We start from the raw sequence: 26,592 nt of genomic DNA on the forward strand, positions 1-26,592 counted from the left end.
TCGCCGCTCCTGCCCTGCCGTTCATCCCTCACTGCCAGGGTGCGAACCCGGGTCTCTGGCGTCACGCTATGGGGAACTTGCCACCTGAGCCAAAGGAGACCTCCCTCAGCCCGGGCCGCTGAGATCCCTGTGATACGCAAGGCCGTATTCGTTACAATTACAAGTACAGCTAACCCAGCTCCAAAACTAGGTTGGTTTGGTTTAGGAAATTAATAAAAAAAAATTGTAACACTTCTTACATGTGAAGTGTTACAATTGTATGATTAGACTGGTTCTGTGACTGGGGGGGACAAACCCAGAAGATGAGGGGACCCTCCCCCTGGAGCGGAGCTGAACCCGAACTGCACCAGTTTCCCTTCTCCTCCTGCAACTCCTGTCTTTGGTCAGGAAGGCTGGGCTTCTGAGGGTTTCCCCTGCTGCCCAAACCCCACGGCAGGCGTCGCTCGAGAGAGACCCGGGCGACGCCGAGTGGCTCTGGCAATGCGCGGCGGGAAAGGGCTGCACACGAGGCAGGGGCTGACCACTCGCTCCTGCCTGGGATGTCCCCACTGCCGGGAGAATCCCGCAGGGCGCAGGCTTGTGAAGGGAGGATGCCCAGAGACGACAGAACTGTGGTTCTCATTCGCTACATTTCAGACGGCCTGTGGAAGTTCGCATCAACTCGGATGTGCTTGGGTGTGCTCGGATGCACTCCGGAGTGAAGGGTAATTCTCAGAAAGCTTGCAGTCTGTTCCAGCACCACATGGTGGCCTGATCTCCAACTGCTTTCCTTTTACATCAGTTCTGCTTCCTCAGCCAATTAACATGCACAGTATAATGAGACAGGATCAACACGTCAGCCGATAGGAAACATCCAGCTAATAGCACTCCATTTCAAAGTGGCTGCATCACAACCTGTGTCCGTCTAATTCGTATCACATTAATCTGTTTCAACAGCTGAGTAGCAAAGGAACTTCTAGTCCGGTATGCTTGTAGTCTGTCAATACTGTCTGTATTGGTCTTAGTAGGACGGGTGTAGTCATATAACTAATTGAGAGTGCCATCGAGAAGGTGTTTTTGGGGTGGTTCCAGTGTTCGAATTCCAGAATTAAGAGTTCTAGAATTGCCCTATGAATCACATCGAGGGGTTTCTTTCATTCTATTTCACTTGTTTCTTTTATCTGTTACATTATTTAAGCCGATATGTCTATCAAAAAGCAGACTTGCGTGTACAGTGCTGATCTGGACAACCGGCTGGGTATTTTACTGTCTCCTGGGCCCTCCCGGGCTCTGAACACAGAACCATTCTCGACTCAAGAGCCCTGTCCACTGTTCTGTTTCCATTCCAGCTATCAGCCAGGTATCAGTCAGTACCTTTCAACAATGGTGCATTCGATGTGACTCAGACCAATCTTTTACCCGTGCTTTTGAATTAACTTTAATAATTTATTTAATAATTAAATGAATTTCAAAAAGGCTCTTGCCCGTCTGTGGTTAATTGCACAACTTCAGCGAAGTATCGGTGGTTGCAGCAATTTGCACTCTCTATGTTGTAAAACGGGGGCTTGAGGTCACGAATTGTCTTTAATCTGTTTTTATTATTGCCTCAGTCCTTCCGCCCCGCCTGACCTCAGCCCGTGACAGGCTGGGGCCACGCGCTCCTCCGCTAGGCTCCCAGTAGCAGGAACTCGCGCGTCTTTCTCAGCGGACGAGCACGAGTTCCTGTTTTTAGCATTTCCTGCTTCGAGTTTGAACTACACAGCTATTGCCTGTGCACGGGTACTCCCAAGTATAACGTTCCGTAAAACGCCGCTAATGAAATCAAGTTAAAACAACAACGCACTCGCCCCTAAAAAAGAAACTACAATCAGGAATAACGGAGTTGGAGCCTCTCTCCGTAGGCGGCCGTTCTCCGGTACGAGAAGCGGGAGTCGTGCAGTGGCAGTATCCTGTCGCTAGATGGAGACAACGCCTTGTTTTGAGTCCGCAGGCGGCGGAGACAGACTTGGAGGCCAAGTCTGGACCGATTTAGGAAATGAGAGCTTTGTACCCCCTCTGTAGTCAGATCTGAATTGATGGCGGAAGAATTAGTCTTTATTTGGATTGTAGTCTGTTTTGAACAGTGATGACTCCGAATCATTCTACAACACACTTCATTCTGCCGATCGAAATTGATCTCGTCTTTATTCACTCTAGTCTTACCGTAAGTGTACGGCTGAGCTCAACCCTGTCCTCACGTACTGTGAATGTTTAAGTGTAATGCAGAGGAATAGAGGCGCCTGCTAAGGAAAGAACAATTCAGCTCGACTCCCGGCACCTCGGAGTTCAGCGTCATGGTCAAGTCACACTCCTGGAGAAACTGGGCAGTGGACTGCGACTGTAAACTGTTTTTGATCCCAGAGCAGTTGATGACCACTCCCATGTAGTAATCCACAACGAATGTATCACTCAGGTTGATTCATACAGTATAAGTACTTAGGTGTACACATAGACCGTAACCTGTGCTGGTCTACTCATGTTGAGAGTGTTTGCTCATCAATTCAGCAGCGCTTAAATTTCTGGAGAGCGTTTGGGGTTCGACAGGAAGTAATGCTACTCTTTTACCATGCTGTATCAGATATGATATTACAGTGTGGTTTGGTAATCTGTTTATTTAAACATTGCAAATTACCCGCCTCATCCACACAGCTTTGAAGGTCGTGGGAGTGAAACAGCACCCCTCCCTGTAGACAATCGTTGAAAGATCCATAATCAAACAGGCAGGAAAAATTATATCAGATCCTTCCCACATCCTCAACTCTGAATATCAACTTCTTCCTGCTGACAGACGTTTTAGGGTTCCCAAATGTAAGTCAAACAGATACAAACATTACTTTGTTCCACTCTCCATTAAAGCTGTCGACGCAAATGTTAAGGATAAACACAATTTTGACTCTTACAACTCACTTGAGCGCAATGTTTTGTGAGGTGTTATAAATGTTACATGTTGTTACGTGTTATACGTGTGCAATAGAGTGATGTGCAATGTTTTTCTTATTTTTTTGTAATAGAATAATGTGCAATGTTTTTCCTTTCTTCTTTTTTTTGTTTGCATTCTATTTAAATGTACAGGAGTGCTGTGTGTCCATAAAACAATTCCCTCAGGGGACAATTAAATCTTATCTTATACATATATAACGAATGTTTATAAAAGGGTGTCTGTTTCACGAGATTAACCCCCCTCAGAGGCATCACCCCAGATCCTCAACTCTCAAGAATAACTTCCTTCATCGAGTCATGGCCGAACGAGGACAAAAATGTACTTGATTATCACCGAAACGGCACTACCAGGTGCATCTAAGCAAAGTGTAGAAATTGTGGTACAGAATGAATAAGAATTTTTATGACGTTTTAGAATACGAGAACCGAAAGGTTTTTGTGGTAAAATCTCAATTTCATTTCAAATATACAGTACAGTGTATTGGGTTATATCCTATATCACCGTTATTCGCCCCACAAGTCTAGGTTTTAAGCTCCATATTTTTCAGGATAATAGAAATATATTCATGTTTCATAACTAAAAAGCTAACTTCAGCGGCAACTGTCGACACTTACTCCCTGGAGCTGCGAGCTCGAGCGCCTGTCTATTGGGGCACGTGTCAGAAACCGCTCGAGCTTCTCCTGCAGGCGCGTGAAGTTGCGCCTGCAAAGCCCTTCACAGACCTGCAGATCTCGCCTCGCGCGGACCGGCGGACGGAGGGTGACGGGCAAAACACCACGGTTATCGTGAGTAAAGATGACAAAAAACATGCTTTCGCATCGCGTTGGTGTCGTGGCCGGGTGTTCAGTGCAGGTATTCGTCAGGATTACGGTGTGATGCTTTTCTGTTACAGCTTCTGCCCAGTTGAGAAGTTTCCGAGTTTTTTATTGGAAAAGCCTGAGAGAGCCGAGGCAGTTGGAGCATTTCTGTGTCTTAGATGTGATGGTGTGAAGATGATTGGTTTTGTTTGATTCACGTATTTTCCGATACACAAAAAAACAAAATCCATTTCTTTCTGTAGCTACATGCGACACACAAGACGGAAACTTTCTGGTCCGGGTTTTTATCCCCATGTGTTCCCTGGTGCTACATCACCCCTCGGTATCGGTTCAGTTTTTAAGAATGTAAAGGTTCATTATGTTGTGTCCTTACGCAGTTCTTATCACGAACCACCCCCGGCCCCGAAGAGCCAGATTTCAAGGTTAATTAGGACCACACTTTCACGGGGCTGTTTGAAGACCTAATTCGAACATTTATACGTTTATTTTTGCTCCACGAAACGTACCCGCGATTCGCCCGACGGGACAGAAAGCTGTTTCAGAAGTTACTGGAGCTCCCTGCTGAGCCCAGCTCGTACTGTGGGTGACGCCGAGAGGTCTGGAACCGTGAATAATGTCTCAGTCCCGCTTGTAAGCTTGTAAGCACCACAGAAATGCAAAACTAGGACGAACTGATGAACACAACTGTCGTGGCCTGGTAAAAAACAATTTCCGTATATAATTGGTGTGATTTTAAATGTTTCGTCCTGTGAAATTCTCTTTGCTTCGGCAGTCTATTCGGTACAGCCCCGAATGAAAGGCCAAAAGGGGCTGAGCGCAAATCTGGCATCTCAGTTCAACGGAATTAACTTGATGCCCGCCAAGATCTGTCGTGATTTCTGTGTTAAGAGCTGTAAATGGCGCCCGCGATGCACCGTGTTGCTGCGCAGGTAGTGAAACGGGCTGCAGGAAAGTGGGAAAGGAAGGGAGGTGTGTGGAGGCTTCAGGTGTTGCGGTTTACACGTGTTGTTGTTCGTGTTTTGATCGCGGAGCTGGAGGTTGGTGGCCGCTGGTTCTCGCCGAGCAGTCAGGCGCGCCTCTGCGGTTCGACAGACAGGAGAAGCGGGGGTCTAGCCCTGCAAGGGTGTGGACTTCAAAGGCGAGAGGGACAGGATACAAATAATAATGATGAAAAAACAACTGTTGCGAGAAACTTTAGCTTAACTGATGCTCCAAACGTGAGATGCGAGGTGCTAATTCAAACCGGAGCTGGGTCGCGCTGTGGATCCGAGGGGCGTATCAACCCAAGCGATTTTGCCAGACTTTGTGTTTTTACCACACTGCGTTGAAATAGGTTTTGACCATGAATCTCGCTGCGTGCTCTCTGGAGTTGCAGTTGGGCGGCTGCGGACGTGTTTTGATGCAGTGCGTGCTCTTTTGGGGTTTCGATGGATGTTTGTGCCGCAGCTTCGCTGACATTTCGGAGGCGCCAATGTATCAGGTGAAGGAGGCTCTTCTCTTGCTTCCAGCCTCATCCTTCAGCAAACGTTTTCAGCTTCTTTTGCACCGCTGCAGGGTGGCACAGGGGTCAGCATTGCTGCCTCACAGCGCTCGGGCCCTGGGTTACAATTCCAGTCCTGGGGTGCTGTCTGGGTGGAGTCCGCATGTTCTCCCATGGTTTATATGGGTTTCCTCCAGGTGCTCCAGTTTCCTCCCACAGTTCAAAGACATGCAGGCAGCTTAATTGGCTTCTGGGAAAACTGGCCCTGGTGTGAGTGTGTCTGTGTGTGTTCTGTGATGGACTGGTGTCCGATGGACCCTGAATTAGATAAAGAGGTTGGAAAATGGATGGATGACATAATCATTTCTATTTTTGCTATATATTCAAGAAATTTGTATTTGAGATGAAAAGATGAATTTGATGCAAAAGTACAGAATGTCGCCTTTCATTTCTGGATATTTCTGTGCTTATATGGCGTGCAGGTTCAGAAGAACACCACTTTTTGTGTTTTATCCCCCCATTTTAAGTGAACATAGGTATAGGGAGAAATTAACGTAAAGTAGTATAAAACGTGATTGTTTGGTTGCTGATCTTTTGGACACAATAACTGCATCAAGCGTGTGACCCAGGCGACATCGCCAGGTTCTTGGGTTGTTCTGTTGAGATGCTTTGCCAAGCCTTTGCTGGAGCCATTTTCAGAAGCTGTTTGGTTTGGGGGGTATCTGACCTCACTCATCCTTTCAACAGATGTGTAACGAACAGTTCTATCCGGACCCTATGTGGACGACACGATCCAGAATAGTGAGGAAGGAATGCACTAGTCATGCAGGAACAGGGATGAAAACAGGGGGGCGTGTCCATACGGTGCTGGTGATCCGGGGAGGTGTGGTCGAGGCGAACAGTCTAAGAATAAATCCAAAAGAGGGAATCCAAAAACGAAAGCAAAAGGTCCAAGGCTGAGAAATCTGTCCAAACAGGAGATTAAAATCAGGTGCTGGGTCGGGACCGGCTGGGGGAACAAGGACAGGAGCAGGAAGTTAAAAACATGACGGAGCCGGGCACAACCAGGTCCTGTGCTCGCACGATGCGGGGATCAGATGCAGAGCCCCGGGTGAAGTGAGCGCCTGGCTCCTTACTGAGGAGTTTTTGGCTCCTCTCCTCCGTTGTCTTCTGGTCTTTTCTGTTCTGTATTCACAACATGTAAGGTCAATTGCTTTGTTAAGGGCCCTGGGGCAACCTTGTTGTGAAAGGCGCTAAATAAAAATCCACTGAATTGAATTGAACTATGTGGTCATTACAAGCAATGAAGAATGTCGTTGTACACCTTGATCGTGTAACTGGCATTGAAATCCACTTTAAAAAGTTTTAAATATTTCATGCTGTTACAAAGGTTACGAATCTGAGGCCACTTGCTGGTTAATTGAGCTGAGGATCTTATCCAGACCTGTCTTGAGAGATTCCAGGGTGTTGGCTTTGACACCATGGCTGGGAGGCTTGTTCGAGACTAAAGAAGTCCAGTTTTATCATCTGTCCCAGTCCTTTAGATGTTGGAGGCATGAGCAGTTCTATAAGACCTACTGGATGCAATCAGGCACCCATTGTGTTGCAGGAAAAATGTGCTTCATTTTGCTTTAGTGATTCATTTGTTCAGGGTGGCTCGATGGAAAAAGTACAATGCATTGCAATACAGGACAGTATAGTAACATTGCAATCAGTTTCTAGTGCTATACTATAGTGAAAATTAAATTTAGTCCACAATAAATCCATTATATGGAAGCTTATTAGTGCTACGGAGAAAAAAAATCACAATATACAAGATAGTATTGCATTAAAACGTGATAGTTAATTTGTGAACAGTGTTGCCTACTATATTAATATCTTGCATTATATATATATTGTTCCATGCAAAGTAGCATTGACTTTAACAACAGAAGAGTATCGCCATGATCCTCCTTTTGCAAAAAAATAATCTAAAAGATCACATGCACTGTCTTTTGTATACATGACGTACAACACCCTGTCAGTGAGCACTCCTGGGTCAAATGCATGTCATTTTCACAGTTTCTGTGAAATGGCTTTCCAAACCTGATTTTCTTGATGTGAACCGGGAGAAAAATGTACAGTTCATAGGCTTTTGCCTACATTGAAAAATATACATTTACTAAGATTTAACAGTAAGACTTATAGCTACTGTTGTCTTACTGTTACTGCTCTTGTTGGTCACAGTAAACAGCAAACCAACAATCAACAACAACAAACGGGTTGGGTGCCTTTCTAGAATTATTTTTCTTTCTGTTTGGCATTATCCTATCTCTTTACATTCACGTCTCTGCAAAAGGACACAGAAATACGTTTTTTTCTCCCTTTAAATGACACGTTTCCTGCATTTTGCTGTGTGATTACAAATTTAAATGTATTTGATGTAAGCATACTGTAGTCTAAAAGCTTTTGAGCTTTTTGTGCTTAAAGACGTAAAAAGCATCCAAAAATAACATGAACGCGCTAAGTTTTCTGTTCTCCGTGGTGCTAATAAGCTTCCCTACTATTATTAGTGGAAGAGGAGGACACTTTGACCCAAAAGGCTTTCCTACGGTCATGTTTTCAAAGTGAAACCTTGATTAATGACTCCCCCTTAAGGAGAATGCAAAGGAAGAAGTGCACAAATAGATTCCAACTCTGACACATTGCTGTAATCTTAACCTCATGTAGGTCAGGTCTGAAAAGCAGAAACAGCTTTGAAGCAGTGTGGTCTGCTGAAGCAGTGTGTGTCTGATGTTCCTCAAACCAGGCTGCATGCTGCAGCTGTCGGTATTGTTCTCTTTCTTGAATGTCGCCTGCGGACGTGCTTTCTGTGCTTGACCTGACCTTGCTGGTGCAGGGTGGCAGTTCTCAGCTGTGCCAGTGCTGGGTCTTGCAGCACAGGTCTTAGTACAGAGCACAGGCACAGGTTTCTCTGTTCAGAAAGCATGATCAGTTGCTAGTCTCGTTAGTGTGCTTCACATTGGCTGCAAGCAATTTTATTTAAGCCTGAGGGTAGGGAGGTGGGACAGCAGGGTGGCGCAGTTGACAGTGTTGCTGCCTCAAAGCAGTGGGGCCCTGGGTTCAGTTCTGGACCTGGGGTGCTGTCTGTGTGGAGTTTGTATGTCATGCAGGTGTTTGTGTGGAGTTCCTCAAGGTGCTCCAGTTTCCTTCCACGGTCCAAAGACATGCTGGTAAGCTAATTGGCTTCTGGGTACACCAGCACAAGACTATAAAGGGGCCTGCTTCTGATTAAGACAAGCAGCTGCTTGTTTCTGACCAAGAAGAGGAACTTTTTTTGTCCCGAAGACAAGAAAGACAAAAGGTTCTCAGAATCGTCAAGGCTTGTGTGTGATAGTGATGGAATCAAGTGCCAGGCTGACAGTTTTTCAAGTTTAAAAATAACAGCTCCTAAAGAACAGCTGCATGTTTTACTCTAGAAAAGCAATCCTGCTGCCGAAAGTAAAAAAAAATTAGACACTAAAAAGACAATGAGCTACTTAAATTTTTTTAGGGACCATGGTTCCTAAATCCATGCCTGTGTTATGGTCCTGAATGGAGCCACTGGAAAATAACTCTATATAGGTCTCGTTAAAACAGCGATCGCCTTAGTGAATGTAAAGTGTTTCCAGGCTGTTGCAGTATTGCTGCCTGGGGGGGTTACCTGCCCTTGAGAGCATGCGTGTGAGAGCTCCCAGTCGTTACGGCAACGGCTTCCGCTGGCGTGATGTGGAGACTATAAGCAGGATGTGTGGTAATTCTCCATTAAATGAAAACTAAAGAGAATATAGAGCACCGCTAACTGCACTAGAAATAGAGGCTTGTGTACGTCTCCATATACAGTACAGTATGTATCTGCACCTCTCACGTTATTTTCTAGCACAAATCGGTGTAGAGGAGATGAACTGTTGCCGCTGCAGGAACTCGGGGTGCAGTTTCGATATCATTTTTTTGTGTGTCTGAGATTGAGATAAACTCTTATTTCTGTATCTCCAGGGGAATCTAGGGCAACTGACAGGAAGCTACAAACCCCACGAAGAGCCCTGCAGAGCAGAGCACCTGGGTCGGCCTTAAGGAGTGAGCCTGTGAAAGAGGCGCAGGTCTGAGCGCTCCCTCGTGCCGTACTGTAACTTCATCCGGCACGATCCAGCGGGAGCTCGGGAATGAGAGCGCTCCCCTGTGCCGTACTGTAACTGCATCCGGCACGATCCAGCGGGAGCTCGGGAATGAGAGCGCTCCCCTGTGCCGTACTGTAACTGCATCCGGCACGATCCAGCGGGAGCTCGGGAATGAGAGCGCTCCCTCGCTAGGTCTAGGCCCGTCTCCGGACAAGCTGAAAGTAGCCCAGATAATACAGGCGCACACCTCCTCTGTGAGTCTCACCCTGCAGTTGGTTGCAGTTTGTCTCATTTTATGTTTCACAGTGCAGCTTTTGTTGCAGTTATCCATCTGTTGTGCAGTGGCATTGACTGCGAGGTGAGGTATTGAGTAGTAGTGGAGTTCTTCTTGGCGCCCTCTGGATTTAACTCGGACTCGCAGGTCGGTCCTGGGGTGTTCTCCAGGCTGGGTGGCTGTTGTCCGCGTCCGGAATTGTGGAAGTGGAAACCGCATCCAGGACTGTCCATCTCACATCCCTTCCCTCTTCCTCTCGGGCCCTCTGGAAACGCGAACCGAGATCGAGAGGGACGGTATCGCTTCCCCCCCCCTGCGGACCATGAGCTATCCCACAGTCTCACAGCTTTCACAGAACCTGTTCAGCTAGCCATTAATTAAGGCTTCAATCCACTGGCAATCCCTTGGGTAATTAAGATAAAAGATGTCCTAGCAATCTATGCATCTGCATCTCTGTCGTTTTTTGATCACCTGTTCTCCCAAAATCGTTTTATGCTCTAAAGATGAGAGATGAGTGAGGACTCTGTCAGAGGAGCTGTTAGCAATGTCAGCTGACTTGAGGAGCTGGCCAGAGAGGTACTTGCTGTTGATGTGGAAAGGAGTCCCATGTGCAGGCGTCAGCTCCCTCCACACCCCTCGCTCTAGAGCCAGCAAGCTCAGAGAGACACTACATTTCAACTGGAGATTAATGTCAGCTGTGGTTTACTGCTGTTTTATGTACACTTGCTTGTGTTCTGTGGTGTTGAAATTTAGGTACAGCTTGGCAATATATCTTCTCCTGAACTGTAGCCTAACTGTCTGTTCTGTTTTGAGATGGTCACCTTTTTTTAATGAGACAACCATCGTTTTTCTAACCACTTCTTCCAATTCAGTGTGACGGGGAAGCTGGAGCCTATCCCAGAAATGCAACGGGCTCAAGGCAGGGTACACTCTGGACAGGACGCCTGTCCGTCACAGGACACACGCAGACACACGCATACACTCACAGACACTCACAGACACACGCAGACACACGCAGACACTCACAGACACACGCAGACACACGCAGACACACGCAGACACACGCAGACACTCACAGACACTCACAGACACTCACAGACACTCACAGACACACGCATACACTCACATCAGGGCCAATGATCCCGGCAGCCAGTTAACTTACCAGTATGTCTCTGGGAGGAAACTGCAGCACCCAGAGGAAACCCACATGAACATGGGGAGAACATACAAAATCCACGGAGAGAGCACCCCAAATTTGGAATTGAACCCAGAGCCCCAGCACTGTGAGGCAGCCATACCACCCCGCCACCCTTTTTATCACGACTAATCTATTGATTGAGATATGTCCCTTACTGATAATGTTTTCTTTATAACATGTGATGAAATTAGGAGGCGCCAGAGGAGACAGTGCTGGCTCACAGCATGCTGAACAGCCTGGGAGAAGCACGAGCCTCACTTCTCCCAGTGTGAGCTCTCAGGGGAGACCCCCCCCCCCCCCAATACCACTTCCTCAAACCCAGCTGCCCACATCAGCTGGAGGTCTGTGCAGGCTCCACCTCCACTCCACTGTGACCTGCTGCACGCATGCAGACTATTTCTCTTTAAGCACCCGGTGAGAATATTCCCTGAAAATGCCAAGATAATGTAACGAATGTGCTATGTGTAGAGGGTGGTGCAGTGGTTGGCATTGCTGCCTGGCAGTGCTGGGCGGTTGGCATTCCATTTCTGAGGTAAAGTCTGCGTGGGGTTCGTATGTCCTCCCTCTGTTTGCCTGGATTTCCTCCGGGTGCTCCTGTTTTCTTCCACAATCCGAAGACACGCTAGTAGGTTAATTGCCACCTTGCGGGAGTGTGTGTATGTCGGCCCTGTGACGGACAGGCGTCCTGTCCAGGGTGTACCCTGCCTTGTGCCTGTTGCTTGCTGGGATAGCTCCTACCCCCCTCCCACTCCCCAACCCTGTATTGGATAAAGATGGATGGATTGTATTTAGCACAATGTATTGTGCAGGTGTTGAAATTCTAAGTTTACAGTATGTAGCTTTTTACAAGAGGGGTTTGTAAAGGGACAACTATATATATGCTTGATGTAGTATTACTGTCAATACCTAATTTCCCCACACAGACTATTGCACACAGGTAAATGGCATCTTCTTTTAAAACATAAAAGAGTCCAAAACGTTTTAGGTTTAGTTTTTACCTTGTGCATATATGTTTCGAATCAAATCAAAACAGAGTGTGAGTCAGTGGGGAAGTCCCTGCAAAGACAGGGGTGTGTATGTGCAAAAGCACTTCTATACTAACCCAGAGCTCACATTCACACCCAGAGTTTTTGGCAAAGAAATTGCTATTTTGGAGGTACAAGATGGTTTATCTGTACCAGGAACAAAACAACTAAATTGTGCTAGGGTGTGTCATTCCAGTGCAGTCATACAAGTCTTCGTGCGGTGTGTCTCGGAGGTGTAAATCCAGGTCAGGCTCTTGTTCTGCTGGTATTGTGGGCTGCAGGGCCTCTGCTCTCTGAGGAGTTGTGGCTGCGTGATGTGATAGCAGCCCCAGTGCACAGCGGGTGTTGTGTGTCACCCAGGTGCAACTGCACTTCAGTGGAGGGTGAAGTGGGTCCCCTCCTTCCTAAAGCTGTGGAAAGCTTTTTGTTAGAAAAAATGCAGAAAATGTTCTCATCACATGAGGCTGGGCATCCCGAGCTTGCTGCCTATTGCAGATTGGCTGAGATGCAGTAGTGGGGCTCCTGTGACACTGGAAGTGGTTTGTACTTGTTGGGACATTTCAATCTGAACCCCTTCTCGTTGCTTGATTATGCTCTTCATTGGGTAGCTGTGACATTGCCGTATGTAGGACAGATTTTCTCGTTCTGAATTTGTGGCTGCTTGACCCGTCTTCTTAAATGCTTTCTAAAGAAGATTACCACTCGTGTTCCCACGATCCAGCTGGGTTTGCACTGTGCCCAGGCAGGGTACTCCTGACCTGTCCGACTCGAATGCTTTCCCCCACCTGTCACCGGTTTCTCATGTGAAGGATGTGTTGGTCGGCGGCGCGGGGGCGCGTCGCAGTGAAGGGGCCCTGGGTTCGATTCCGGGCCTGGGGTGTTGTCTTTGTGGAGTTTGTGTGTCCAATGACATGGCCCTGGTGTGAGTGTGAATCCCTATATCTCTGGCGTCCCACCCAGGATGTACCCTGTCCTGTATGGACAGGAAAAACGCATTACATGTGATTGAGAAGTCGTGATGTTGTTTTCACATGGCTTTGTAAGAAGCACTGTAAATGATGCAATTAATGCATTATTGACAACACTAAAGAACTTGATTGTGAACGTGCTGGTGCAGATAATGAATCTAATAGACTGTAAGAAAATGTTTACGAAGTCTGCAAGCCAATCAGAGCTCCCCTCTCACCTCTATGCAGCGTGGTTGTCTGTCATAGCGTTCGGAGGCCATAGCGTTTTGAAAGATCACATCTCCACCTCCTTAACATGGTTCAGTAAATCTTTGCCATTCATTAATGAGTCGGTAGCTTGTGATGCCCAAGTCACGCCTGCACTCTAGCTCTAGAGAGACTGAGACTGGCGTGGTGTGCTCTAGTCTCACAGTGCCCAGACGGCCTCCTGTGACACATCCTGTTTCACTATGAGCCTGGCAGCTAGGTTGCAAGTGCGCCTGGCCACAGTCTCGTATGTCTGCACGGGGGAAACTTGACTGATTAAATTAGTGCTCCCTATCTACCCATCTGCGGTTTGGCACCTTTTTTTCGATGTCTACAGGGGATGCCACACAATGAGATGGCAACTTCCTATCCAGACTCCGTCAGTCTGTGAGCGTGTCTGTGAGCGAGTGTTTACATCCATGACTCTGTGCGTCTGGGAGAGTGAGAAGGACAGACTATAGCTGGCAGTGTGTGTGTGTGTGTGTGTGGGCAAGGGGGCGGCATACATCTCCATCAGGTGAGGATGCCCCCACAAATAGTTTCTCCTGACAAACTGACACTGACATATCCACAATAGCAACTCCTTTTTTTTAGGTTTATTTATAATTCTATATTATATAAGTGTTGCCTTCCTACAAATCTAAAAGTTGCAAAACGTTTGTATTGGGGTCAGTTCTTGCCCCTTACAGACTTTTGTTTGAGGGCAGCTTGGAATTTGAAATCACAGCAGAACTGCAGCTGAGATTAAAAATCTGTCCACGCACGCACGCACGCGCGCGCGAGAGAGAGAGTGTGTGTGCGCGTGCACCAAGCTGTGCATCTGTTCTGCGTGGGCATTCTGGAGAGGGGAAGGCAGAAGCTGATCGACTAGCCCGATTGCTGTTGAGTAAGAATGATTCTGCAGACCGTGGGAACAGAAGCAGACAGCGGAGAGTGCAGGAAAGCAACAGCTCATAAAGACCTGCAGGCTTTCTTGCACGTACCACGAGCTCTGCCCCCAAACCATCTCCCCCCCTCCAGCCTTTTAATAAAACCCGAGCTCCCCCTTCCTCCTCATGGACCCATTCAGCCTCAGTGAGAAGCTAGCGGGGTAGAAAGGGCCAATTTCAGGTTTCTATTTTTGGAAGGGGGCTGTAGCGTGTAGCTTGTTCTGCGGCCGGGGTCTTTCTGTGGCTCGTGCTGCGGCTGTAGGACTGCGTGCGTCGCTGCTCGCTGTCCTCACAGTGTGTGTCCTCTCTCTGCAGGCCATGAGATCAGGCTGGCTGACTGTGGCGCTGGTGGGTCTGCTGCACAGCGCTGGGCTCAAGCGAAGTGCAGCCCTGGGTAGGTTGTGCATGGACGTCTCTTGCATTTTGCTGTGAATTGCACCACTCCCCCTACACACGGTGAAAACCTCCAGTCGTTCCTCAATTAATGAAAATTGTCTTCAGCAATGGAAACACATTATATATTTAAAATGCTCATACAAAATGTTAATACATGTTAATAATATATTAACGCATCTGCTTCCTGCCTGAGCATCTGAATAAGACCCCCTTCACAAAGCATGATGCCAGGCTGTCTTATGTGTTTGTGCCTGCTCTGTTTTGTGCTTGGTGTTTTCTAACATACATACTTTTGCCGGAGAGTATTTTGTGAGTGTCTGTTGGACGCAAGGGCTCTTACTATAAATTGAAGGGAGGGAGTGAAAGCTTGCCGTGTGTCTGTGAGCACTGAGCCCTTGCTGCCTTTCTGTTGTCGCAGGCGAGCCAGAAGCGTGTCGGCCCCAGCCCTCCTGTAATGAGTGCATCAGGAGCCCGGGATGTGCGTGGTGCAAGCAGCAGGTGAGTGAAGAGCTGCTGTGGTGTCAACCCTCACCGTGCATTTGCTGCATGTTAATTGGTTCCTAGTGATTCCTAGTAAGAATCTCAAGTGCAACAGCGCACGTTTTTCCACAGCTGAAAAGGTCTGGTGTCAGTCAGTTTCTACCAGTGGCAGAACTGGACTGTTGCGGCTCTTGGTGCAAATGTATCTGGATTTGCTCCCTCTCTTCCCCTGACGTTACTCATTCTACACCTGTGGAATCCTCATAGAATAGCTGGCGATTCACTCATATGATAAGCAATAGTATACTACGTTTCTTGTCCATCTGTTATATTGTCAGTCATATGTCTTCTGTTGGTCACATACACAGCTCCAGATCACTGCTCATGGAGCGTCTGGAGATCGCTGGTGTGGTGAATTCCTCATCATCATCACTCCACATTATGGTTCCTCGCCAGTGTTCGCTGCAACGCGGCTCTTGTGCGTCACTAGCAAGCAGTGAGCCTGATTTAACTGGGACTTCATGCTCAAGGTCTTTGTCTGTTGTGACCTGGAACAATGTGTCTATTTAGTCCGTTTGGTTCCCCCCTCAAACTGCTGTCTTCGGGTTTTTTGTTTGGAGAGCGTAGTTCTTCTGCTGCTGTGGCTTAGTTAGGTCACGCAGTTTGACTTGACGTATTGTGCTGTGGAACCGCGGCTTAAACTTTCCGTCGTTCTTGTTCTTCCCGTGTTTTTCCCCACAAACCTGACTTTTTCATATTTAAACGCCTCAATCAACATATTTCGCAAAGGCCTTTGCACATTGTTTCCTGTAAATCTCACCGATGAACTAGGCTAGAAAACAGTTAATCTTAGTTCCATACACACAGCTCCAGATCTCTCCCAGGTCCTCACCAGTTTCTGTTTCACAAAAAACATAATCGTCAAGCAAATGACAAGAAATTTAGAAACTCCTACGAGTGGACACAGACTTTCAATATTAGTGTTGTAAAAATGAGTGACTCACAATCAGCACAATACCATTATTACTCCATCTTTCCAACACATGCAATGTTTGATCCAGTATGTGTGGTGTCATAGAAGTGGTCCCATACTGTACTGAGATGCAGGGCCCGTGTATGATCGCAATATCTATAGCTCTGCCACTACTTTCCCCTATTAGTGGGCTTGGATGTGCCATCACTATGTGGTTTGGATCGAGTGCATCATCAAGCAAGTCTGTGTCATCTCGAGAAAGTTGTTAGGACTTTTTGGACCAGTGTAGGCTGTGACCACACTGCACCCTCACACAGTCTGCCTCCTGTTTCTGCTATTGTTCACAAGTCACCTCCTCTCTCAATCTCCCTCACTTTCTTTCTCCTGCCTCCCTCTCTCAATCTCTCCATCCCCCACACCTTAACCTCCCTCCACCCTCTGCCTCCCCCCCTCAGAACTTCCTGAAGTGGGGCGAGTCGAACCTGCACCGCTGTGACACGAGAGCTGTGCTGGCGCAGAGGGGGTGCGACACTGTCCACCTCATCGACCCCAGGAGCAGCCAGGAAAAGTTCAAGGACAAGGAGCTCCACAGCGGGAGTGGGGGGCAGTCCGTGGTGCAGCTGCGCCCCCAGAGCCTGCATCTCAAACTGCGCCTAGGTGAGCACCGGGGGGCCCCTGCTCCCAGCATGCAGCCCTGCCATGGCAGATTGACCACCCACTCCTATAAAAACATGCCAAAAGCCTGGGCTTATTACCATAAACCTTTACTTGAAGCTTTACTTGAAGGAAGCTGTTGAATTGGTGTCATTTAAGACTTTGTACACTTGTATCTGGGTGACTGAGTCTTCTCAAGTGCAAGACCTGGGAACTCATCGCTCATGTCCATTGGGGACTATGTGGCTGTGTTCAAGACTCTCTAAGGTTGTTCTAACCCCTGTTCATTGAGCTGAAAGCAGCTGCTGGGGGTTGAATTTGACAGGTTTCACCAGGACGAATGGGCTTTAGTACAGCTTTACGCCATGTATTTTCACAAAACGGCAGTAGAGCCCGAGCCCTGGGCCGTGAGCGCTCACCAGATCACCCCTCCTCCCTGCAGGGGAGCCCCACAGCTTCACGGTGAACTTCAAGCGCGCGGAGGGCTACCCCATCGACCTCTACTACCTCATGGACCTGTCCTACTCCATGAAGGACGACCTGGAGAACATCAAGAAGCTGGGCCAGGAGATCCTCAGCACGCTCCAGAAGGTCACCAATTCCGTGAGGATCGGTGAGCACCCTGCCTCTTCCGTTTGCCTTGGGACACAGTACCACCACGTCGGAGAGCTTGCCCTGCTTGCTCTAGAGGGCATTACTTTTTCAGGCCATATGTTTTTCAGTCATGGCGATACGGTACAGTTATTGTGCTTCGCCAGGGTGTCCCTTGGCCGTGTTTTTGGTCTGCTTTTTTCTGGCACTTTGCTTTGCTTTGCTTTTACTGCAGTGCTTGTCTTTGAGGAGGCTCACCCCTTTCCACATGAAGTTTGCTGTGTTGTGGGGTGGAAATGCCAAGGAGTGTCACCCTATAGGGTAGATGGGCCCTTCCAGTGTCAAAGAGTCCTCCTGCAGGACAGATGCCTGCCCCCCAGTGTCACCCTATAAGGTACATGCCTCTCCCACTGTAACCAAAGAGTAGATGCCCACCTGAGTGTCACCCTGAAATGTAGATGAGCCCCCATACTGTTACCATGCCATGTAAGGTAGATGGGACCCCCTCAATGACTCCCCCAATGACCCCCCAAAGGGCAGATGCCCCCCCCCTCTCCAGTGTCACCCTGTAGAGTAGAGCCCCCCCGCCCACTCCCCCCCCAATGTCACCCTAGTACCAGGCCTGTTCAAATCCTGCACTGTTTTATGTTCTTGAGGAAATTCACATTTAAATGGAGGACAATGTCCTGTAGTTCAGGGGGCTCCACTTTTAAAGATGTTAAACTCTCAGTGATTGTTGTCAGAATAAGACTGCCTACATACAGCTAATTCCTGTCTGTTTAATTTTCAATGTGATGACACAGCACTAATAAGTTCAGTCAGTTTTCCCATGAAGCTTACCTAAAATCATTACAGCTGTCACGCCCAGTACACCTAGAGGGCACTCTACTTCTGTCCTGTTTCTAGTTCCCTGTGATTATTCATGTCTTTCTGGTGTGTCTTGTTGTGTAGGCTATTTACTTCCTGTTTCTGCTCTGCTCCTCGCTCAGCATTGAGGTTCAGATGTCCTGAGACCCGCCTAGCACCAGGTCGCTCCTGTCCATGGCCTGAGGGCATTTCCTGAACAGCTGAGCCCGGGCAAACCCCCGTCTCGCCCCTACGCATAGGGTCTTTATCGCTCTCCTGCCATTCCACGGTTCGTCCCTTCCGACATCCGTGACAACAGCTTTGTTTGGAAAGTAACTCGCTTCCCAATCAAACAAACCCACCTGCGTGTGAAGTTACAAAAGGAGGTTACACCAGGTTCTGTTTTTTTAAGCACATAGTTTACTTATTTTCATTATGGTTTCCTTTAGTGACTGTAACAGTAGTCTTGATCTGTTTTTACCTTAGTAACAGAGGTGCATGTTCAGAGAAGGGACATACAGCAGTTCTTTCAGGGATATAGCACAGTATTCTCCACTACTGCATATTCTCTACCCAGAATACGCCCCCCCCCCCACCCCCAGGGACTGTAGTGCACTATATATAGTTACCCTCCGTGCATAGTGCTTCTAGCTACAGTACATGACATGATACAGTGCACCCATTACAAACTCCAGGTTCATTAAAGACTATAGTCTTTGTTGGAAATCTAGAGTGCTGTATAAATTAATTGACTGATATGTCTATATCTACTAACACACACATGTGCTATTTTAATATCTCTGTATCTCTTCTGCTCTTTTGTGGTCGGAACTAGCTTGTTTTCAGTTACTGCTCTGCTTTTGCTTAAGGGAGGAGTCCAATGTGTCTTTGGTACATAAAAAGCCTCCAGTGACAGATTGTGGCCGTGAGGGACGGTCTGGCTGTGGTATTTCTCCGTCTTGCATGCAATGCCTTGTTTCAGCTACAGTAATTTGAGCTGAGAGGGGAAGTTCCGCTGGGCTTAATGTCACGAGGAGTTGATCTGCAGCTGTAGAAAAAGCATCTTAAAAGTTCTCCTTTCATTACAGGAGACTTTCCCAAACATGGGAAGATGTGAGAAGTCATGTGCTTAGATAAGATAAGAGCACTTTATTGGCCATATACAATTTCTTGTATCAGGAATTTGTCTTTTCACATACCCTAGCTTGCTCTCCATGAGACACACAGACAGAGAGAGAGTAGCCTGGGGTCAGAGCGCAGGGTCAGCCATTTATACAGCGCCCCTGGAGCAGTTGGGGTTAAGGGTCTTGCTCAGGGGCCAAACGGAGTAGGATTCCTCTGCTGGCTGCGAGATTTGAACCGGCAACCTTCCAACCACAGGCGCAGATCCTTAGCCACAGTGCCAACACTCTGCCCCACCCCACCCCTTTTCATCCCTCTCTACAGCTGTGATGAACCTGTAATTGCTTTTACTCTCACAGCTTTGCTGTCTAGCTACACTAGGACCCTGGCTTCAGTTCTAGACCCGGGGTGCTATCTGTGTGGTTTGGCTTCAGGGAAAGTTGGGCCTTGTATGAGTGTGTGTGTCTGTGTCTATGTCTGTGTGTGCCCCGTGGTGGACTGGTGGATAGGCTCCAGCTCCCCCACGGCCCTGAATGAGAAGAAGGAAATGGATGGACCCACCTGGGTGACGCACGGCAGCTGTTCTGCACCAGCAGCCGTACTGCACAGCGGGGGGATCAGGGGTGGTGGGTAGAGAGTGGGATGACTGAAAACTTGCACCTGAAGAATTGAAGGGGGGACCCCAGTGATGACAGATTCTAGCCCAAAGTGGAATTCGGACAAGATGCTGGGATTACTACTACTTATGAACAATAACCAGATGCCATGACCAAGCAGTCGGGATCTCAGTTTACTGTCTCATCCAAGGATGGCAGTCCTTGCAACACAGTGTCCCCAGTCACCAGACTAGGGCATTGGTTTGGACGTTTTCCTCCAGCGGTAATAGCGCCACCTACTGGTCTACTTAGTACCTTGGATAAAAATTCTCTCAGAAGAAGGGTCTTTGAGGTTAATCCTCAATCTTAGCAGATTTTGATTTGTTTTTGCAAAATCACCCCATTGGCCATGGCGTATTTTCACCTAAGAGCCCCATTGTCCTGGGGTTTCAGCTCTGGGGTGCTTGTCTGTTGGGCTTTTGCCAAGTCCTCCACTTTCCTCTTGTCTCCCGTGGACGTGCAGGTTTGGTTTTAATTGGCTGATGTCAATGGCACGTTCCGGGTTGTTGACAGCCCTGCCAATCCCAGTCATCCATCTCAAACTGGACCAAGTGATCGTAACGGACCACATGGCCACACAATCTCTTTTCTGTCTGTTTTCATGTTCCCGATGTAGGGAATGTTCCGATGTAAGGTGCAAAAGATCTGTGAGGTAGGATCGGATGGTGAATGCCTTCTAGCCTTGTAAAGGAACAGGTGAAGGTTCATTCCATGCTGAAAGGTAAAGGTGTGTGGAGCCTTCTTCAGATGCACACACCTGTTCTTTGCAGCCTGTGCATGCTGACGCACCTACCTACTCGAGCGTCTTTGTATACCTTCTGACTGCATGGTGAAAACCCTTCAGCAGCGCTCGTCCATTCTGGAAAAAGCACACCGATGTCTTCACCCGTCAGCGCGATCACACCGAGGAGGGCTCCTGTGCCTTCACACCCCACCTCTCGCCCTCCCTTCCCACTGCGGGGGGCTTACTTCCCCGCCGGTGTCTTTCCAGGGTTCGGCTGTTTCGTGGACAAGGTGGCGATGCCCTACGTGAGCACGGTGAAGTCCAAGCTGCGCAACCCGTGCCCGACCCGCATGGACACCTGCCAGCCGGCCTTCAGCTTCCGCAACGTGCTGCCGCTCACGGACAACGCCAAGGAGTTCGAGAAGAAAGTCAGCACCCAGAACATCTCGGGCAACCTGGACCCCCCCGAGGCTGGCCTGGACGCTCTGATGCAAGCCGCTGTGTGTCAGGTGGGGGGCAGGCGCCAGCTCTCCTGCGGCACCGGACTCCTGTCCTCTGCAGCGCCACCTGCTGTTACAGCGGCATCTCGGCTGTAGCAGTGTCCACTATAGAGCTATCCCCTTTTCTGCATTGCTCTTTAGCACTAGTCCCTATGGAGCTGTGCCTGTTTGCAGTGTGCCCTGTAGCATGAGGTATCGCTAAGCACTTTCTTACAGAGCTCTTGGTGTATGTGTGTTGTAGTACTATAGCATATTCTCTTAAAGCAGGGTCCTAATATACTGTAGCATTTTCTTATGGCACAGTCCCTGATATAGCTGTCTCTTACAGCAGTATCTACCAAAATCTGGGAAGGCACTTTGCTGCATAGCAGAATCTCTACTGGCCCTGTCCCCTCTATCATAAAGTTACCCCCCGTATCTCAGTACTGCGAAGGAACAGATAAAGGTTTATTCCATGCTGAATGGAAAAGAAATTTCGACGTTTCGGCTGTGGAGCCTTCTTCGGGCACCTGCATGGAATAAACCTTTACCTGTTTCTTTGCAGCCTACTCATACTGACGCAGCTCCCTGCTCATCAGTTACAGTACTGTCTCCCGTCATGGCCTGCTTGTAATTGAAGTGACGTGGAATGCACAGAGTTACACTATATGTAGTGTATTTTATGTTCGGTATGTAAACAATATAGGAAATGGGTATAATGTGCCTGTTTGAGTTGTCCCCATTAGTGTGATCTGGTAAAGAGCTGTGCCTATTCACACCATTTCTTACAGAGCTGTCTCACTTGTACAGCACTATTTCACACATGGGAAACAGCCACCAGGTTTACATGGTGGTTTTGATGTGCTGTCGGGTCAAAACGCAGGAACTTCCCAAGGGGCTGTAATTCTGCAACATAATGTCATAACTGTTATTTTTTACAGGAACAAATTGGCTGGAAGAATGTTACCCGAATCCTGGTCTACACTTCCGACGACACCTTCCACACAGCAGGAGACGGGAAGCTGGCCGGGATCTATTTCCCTAACGATGGCCTCTGCCACCTGAACAGCGAGGGGTTGTACGAGAAGAGCACAGAATATGTGAGCGTGCAGGGTTGTCTGTCTGTCTCTCTGTCCTTCACACTGCTGTCTGTCTGTCTCTCTCGCTCTCTCTCTGCTTCACACTGCTGTCTCTCTCTCTCCTTCACATCACTGTCTCTCTTTCTCCTTCACACTGCTATCTGTCTCTCTCTCTCCTTCACATCACTGACTCTCTCTTTCCTTCACACTGCTATCTGTCTCTCTCTCTCTCCTTCACATCACCTTCTGTCTCTCTCCTTCTCACGGCTGTCTGTCTGTCTCTCTCTCTGCTTCACACTGCTGTCTCTCTCTCTCCTTCACATCACTGACTCTCTCTTTCCTTCACACTGCTATCTGTCTCTCTCTCTCTCCTTCACATCACCTTCTGTCTCTCTGTTGTCTGTCTGTCTCTCTGCTTCAAACTGCTGTCTGTCTGTCTCTCTCCTTCACATCACTGTCTGTCTCTCTCTCTCCTTCTCCCTGCTGTCTATCTGTCTCTCTGTCCTTCACACTGCTGTCTGTCTCTCAATTCAATTCAATTCAAGGTGCTTTATTAGCATGACCGATGGGTACAATCAGTGTTGCCAAAGCAAATAAAAATAATAAAATTAACATGGAACAAAACAAAAAATAGAAGTAAAATAAAATCTACAGACATGTTACAGACATTTACAACAAAGACATATTATATAATATCGACATATACTGTAGGCGGCTGGAGCATTATTGGGAGACGGACTCACTGTTCCTCAGGCTGTGACAGGAGATCACATACTGGGCTGCCAGATCAACTGAGTTCCCTCCTCCCTCTCCCAGTAGGATTGGGACCTGTTGTGGTTTTGGCAGGTGTGGGAACTCTGGGATTAGATTTCTGAATTTCGGGAAGAATGTTTCTCTAATCCCAGAGTATCTGTCACAGTGCAGTAGGAAGTGCACCTCTGTCTCTATTTCTCCCTGCTGGCAGTGGGAGCACAGCCTGTCCTCTCTGGGCAGCCAGGTCTGCCTGTGTCGCCCAGTTTCTATGGCCAGGTTGTGGTCACTGAGCCTGTACTTCGTCAGGGTCTGTTTCTGTTTGTTATTTTTTATTTTGGTCAAATATTCAGCTAGTGTGTATTGTCTGTTTAAGGTTCTGTAGCATTCCAGTTTATGTTGTGTTTGTGTGTGTGTGTCCCAGTGTGTGAGATATTGCTGTTTGATCTGTGCTGTGATGTGGTTGAGTCTGGGTTGTGGTGCTCTAGCAGTGCTGTCCTGAGGCTGGTTAGTGTTGGTGTGGCTCAGGTCGGTGAGCCTCAGGACCAGCTGGCTCAGGGGGCTCTGTTTTGGGCTCAGCTCTTGGCTGAGCAGGGCTTTGTGGTGGTAGGAATTTTGGTCACTGTTTTTTAGGTGTAGCCAATACTTTAATACTCTCTTCTGTATGTTTATCAATAGTGGGTACTGGCCTAATTCGGCCCTGCACCCGTTGTTAGGAGTTTTTCTCTGCACACGGAGGATGTTTCTACAGATCTCCATGTGCAGAGTTTCTGTGGGGTGTTTGTCCCATTGGGTGTAATCCTGGTCTGTGAGGGGACCCCAAACTTCACTGCCGTATAGGGCAATGGGTTGGATTACACTTTCAAATATTTGGAGCCAGATTCTTGTTGGTGGGTTGATGTTGAAGAGCCTCCTTCTTATTGCGTAGAAAGCCCTGAGTGCCTTCTCCCTCAGTGCCTTCACTGCCAGGTCAAAACTCCCGGAAGAGCTGATGGTGAGACCGAGATATGTGTAGCTGGATGTGTGCTCCAATGTGTTGTTGTTCAGTGTGAATTTGTACCTGTTTCCCTGAGGTCTGGCTTTCTTCTGGAAAACCATAACTCTGGTCTTGTCCAGATTGACTGTCAGTGCCCAGGTCTGACAGTACTGCTCCAGCAGTGCCAGGTTCTGCTGCAGCCCCTGTTCTGTGGGCGACAGCAGGACCAGGTCATCTGCGTAGAGCAGGAACTCTCTCTCTCTCTCTGTCTCTCTCTCTCTCTCTCTCTCTCTCTCTCTCTCTCTCTCTCTCTCTCTCTGCTTCACACTGCTGTCTCTCTCTCTCCTTCACATCATTGTCTGTCTCTCTCTCCTTCACACTGCTGTCTGTCTCTCTCTCTGCTTCACACTGTTGTCTGTCTCTCTGCTTCACACTGCTGTCTGTCTGTCTCTCTCCTTCACATCACTGTCTGTCTCTCTCCTTCTCCCTGCTGTCTGTCTGTCAATTCAATTCAATTCAATTCAAGGTGCTTTATTAGCATGACCGATGGGTACAATCAGTGTTGCCAAAGCAAAACAAAATAATGAAATTAACATGGAACAAAACAAAAAATAGAAGTAAAATAAAATCTACAGACATGTTACAGACATTTACAACAAAGACATATTATAAAATATTGACATATACTGTAGGCGGCTGGAGCATTATTGGGAGACAGGCTCACTGTTCCTCAGGCTGTGACAGGAGATCACATACTGGGCTGCCAGATCAATTGAGTTCCCTCCTCCCTCTCCCAGTAGGATTGGGACCTGTTGTGGTTTTGGCAGGTGTGGGAACTCTGGGATTAGATTTCTGAATTTCGGGAAGAATGTTTCTCTAATCCCAGAGTATCTGTCACAGTGCAGTAGGAAGTGCACCTCTGTCTCTATTTCTCCCCGCTGGCAGTGGGAGCACAGCCTGTCCTCTCTGGGCAGCCAGGTCTGCCTGTGTCGCCCAGTTTCTATGGCCAGGCTGTGGTCACTGAGCCTGTACTTCTCAGGGTCTGTTTTTTTTGCTGTTTCTTATCTTGGTTAAATATTCGGCTAGTGTTTATTGTCTGTTTAGGGTTCTGTAGCATTCCAGTTTATGTTGTGTTTGTGTGTGTGTCCCAGTGTGTGAGATATTGCTGTTTGATCTGTGCTGTGATGTGGTTGAGTCTGGGTTGTGGTGCTCTAGCAGTGCTGTCCTGAGGCTGGTTAGTGTCAGTGTGGCTCAGGTCTGTCTGTCTCTCTCTCTCCTTCACACTGCTGTCTGTCTGTCTCTCTGTCCTTCACATCACTGTCTCTCTCTCTCCTTCTTTCTGCTGTCTGTCTGTCTCTCTCTCCTTCACACTGCTGTCTGTCTGTCTCTCTCCTTCTCTCTGCTGTCTGTCTCTCTCTCTCCTTCTCACCGCTGTCTATCTGTCTGTCAGGACTACCCCTCTGTGGGTCACCTCTCTCAGGTCCTTGCAGCCAACAACATCCAGCTCATCTTTGCCGTCAATGACAAGAGCGTTCCTATCTACAAGGTGGGTGACTGGGTCTGTGGAAACGATCAGGCTGGGTAAAGGACTTGTAATTAGAGTTATGTATAATTGCACTTTGTAACATCATTACAAAGGAGCTGTAGTAATAAGGGGTGGAGTTGTAACAGCAATAAATGAGAGGTAACAAAGGGCTGCAATAAGAGTATATGATCATTGTAAATGATGTGATGTGATTAAGGAAGAACATGAAGAGTGGAATAGATAGTGAACACAAAATGATTTGAAATAAAGGGCTGTGTGAAAGAAGTATAATGTATAAATCAGCTGTTCTTAACCTGGGAGTCGCATCATGGTCTTAGAGGGGTCATGTGAATAGTATAAATAAATCGGTCATTAAACAGTGATACTACGCATGGATCAGAAATCCATATTCGGAGACAGCTGACACAAGATAAGTGAATGATTGATTGACAGACTTGGCTCTGAAGCAGGTGTTCACAGAGAGCCCACTGGCTGACTTTTGGATCTCAGTGCAAGGCAAATACCAAGGCCTGAGTAAAACAGCCTTGAAAAAAGTCTCCCATATCTTTGTGAGTCGGGCTTTTCAGAGCTATCGTACAGAGCCCGTCTCAGGGTCAAAGATGATTTGCATCTTTACTTCAGCCCAACAAATCCCACCTTTTAGCCCTCTCTGCCTCTCTGCAACCGCCACCATCTCATTGAGTGACTAGTGTTTTTCCCACTATGATTTTATATTTAATTGACATGGCAATATGTTTTTCTTGAATGGGGGGAAATGCACTCATCCAAAGGAAGTTGCACTGGCAAAAAGGTTAAGAACCACCTGTACACAGTAGACCTTTAAGAAAGCATACAGCCACTCAGGTCCAATCTGAGTAGAGAGCAAATCTGGGGAAGGGGAAGAGACGAGGGGTAACGATCGAAGGGGAGTAGTCAAGGTGGAAGGGATGGATGGGGGTAACACTGGAGTGTGTTGTTTTCCAGGCCCTCCATAAGCTGATTCCTCAGTCTGTGGTGGGAGAGTTGAAAGATGACTCCAGCAACGTTGTCCAGCTGATATCCGATGCCTATAATGTGAGTGGGCTCCCATCGCGGCTCCTGCAGTAACTGGGATTTAATCCCCATGAGAGCTCATGGGGGGCTAATAACACTGATTGCTGTTATGTATGGCTCAGCCTGCTTGGGTTCCAGCCTGGCCTCCGGCTTCTGTCGAAGTCTACATGTTCTCGCAATGTAAAGACACACGAGGTTGGATTGGTTACTATCATTTGTCTGCCTGGGGTTGATCACCGTAAGGGAGACAGCTAG

General features: G+C 47.9%; 1 protein-coding gene across 1 annotated transcript in view; it reads left to right on the forward strand.

Annotated features, from left to right (window-relative positions):
- The first annotated feature begins 3,463 nt into the window (after window positions 1-3,463).
- The window catches only part of itgb7 (integrin, beta 7), a 30,166-nt gene continuing 7,037 nt past the window's right edge, over window positions 3,464-26,592 (forward strand). The window contains exons 1-9 of the mRNA XM_088633469.1: window positions 3,464-3,744; window positions 14,349-14,427; window positions 14,848-14,927; window positions 16,338-16,539; window positions 16,979-17,149; window positions 20,743-20,984; window positions 21,896-22,054; window positions 25,210-25,305; window positions 26,269-26,358. Of these exons, the coding sequence (XP_088489595.1) occupies window positions 14,352-14,427; window positions 14,848-14,927; window positions 16,338-16,539; window positions 16,979-17,149; window positions 20,743-20,984; window positions 21,896-22,054; window positions 25,210-25,305; window positions 26,269-26,358 (1,116 nt within the window). The 5' untranslated portion in view covers window positions 3,464-3,744; window positions 14,349-14,351. The remainder of the gene's footprint in view (window positions 3,745-14,348; window positions 14,428-14,847; window positions 14,928-16,337; window positions 16,540-16,978; window positions 17,150-20,742; window positions 20,985-21,895; window positions 22,055-25,209; window positions 25,306-26,268; window positions 26,359-26,592) is intronic.

This window comes from Lepisosteus platostomus, chromosome 1 (genome assembly GCF_059453375.1).
Source record: "Lepisosteus platostomus isolate fLepPlt1 chromosome 1, fLepPlt1.hap1, whole genome shotgun sequence".
NCBI lineage: Eukaryota > Metazoa > Chordata > Actinopteri > Semionotiformes > Lepisosteidae > Lepisosteus > Lepisosteus platostomus.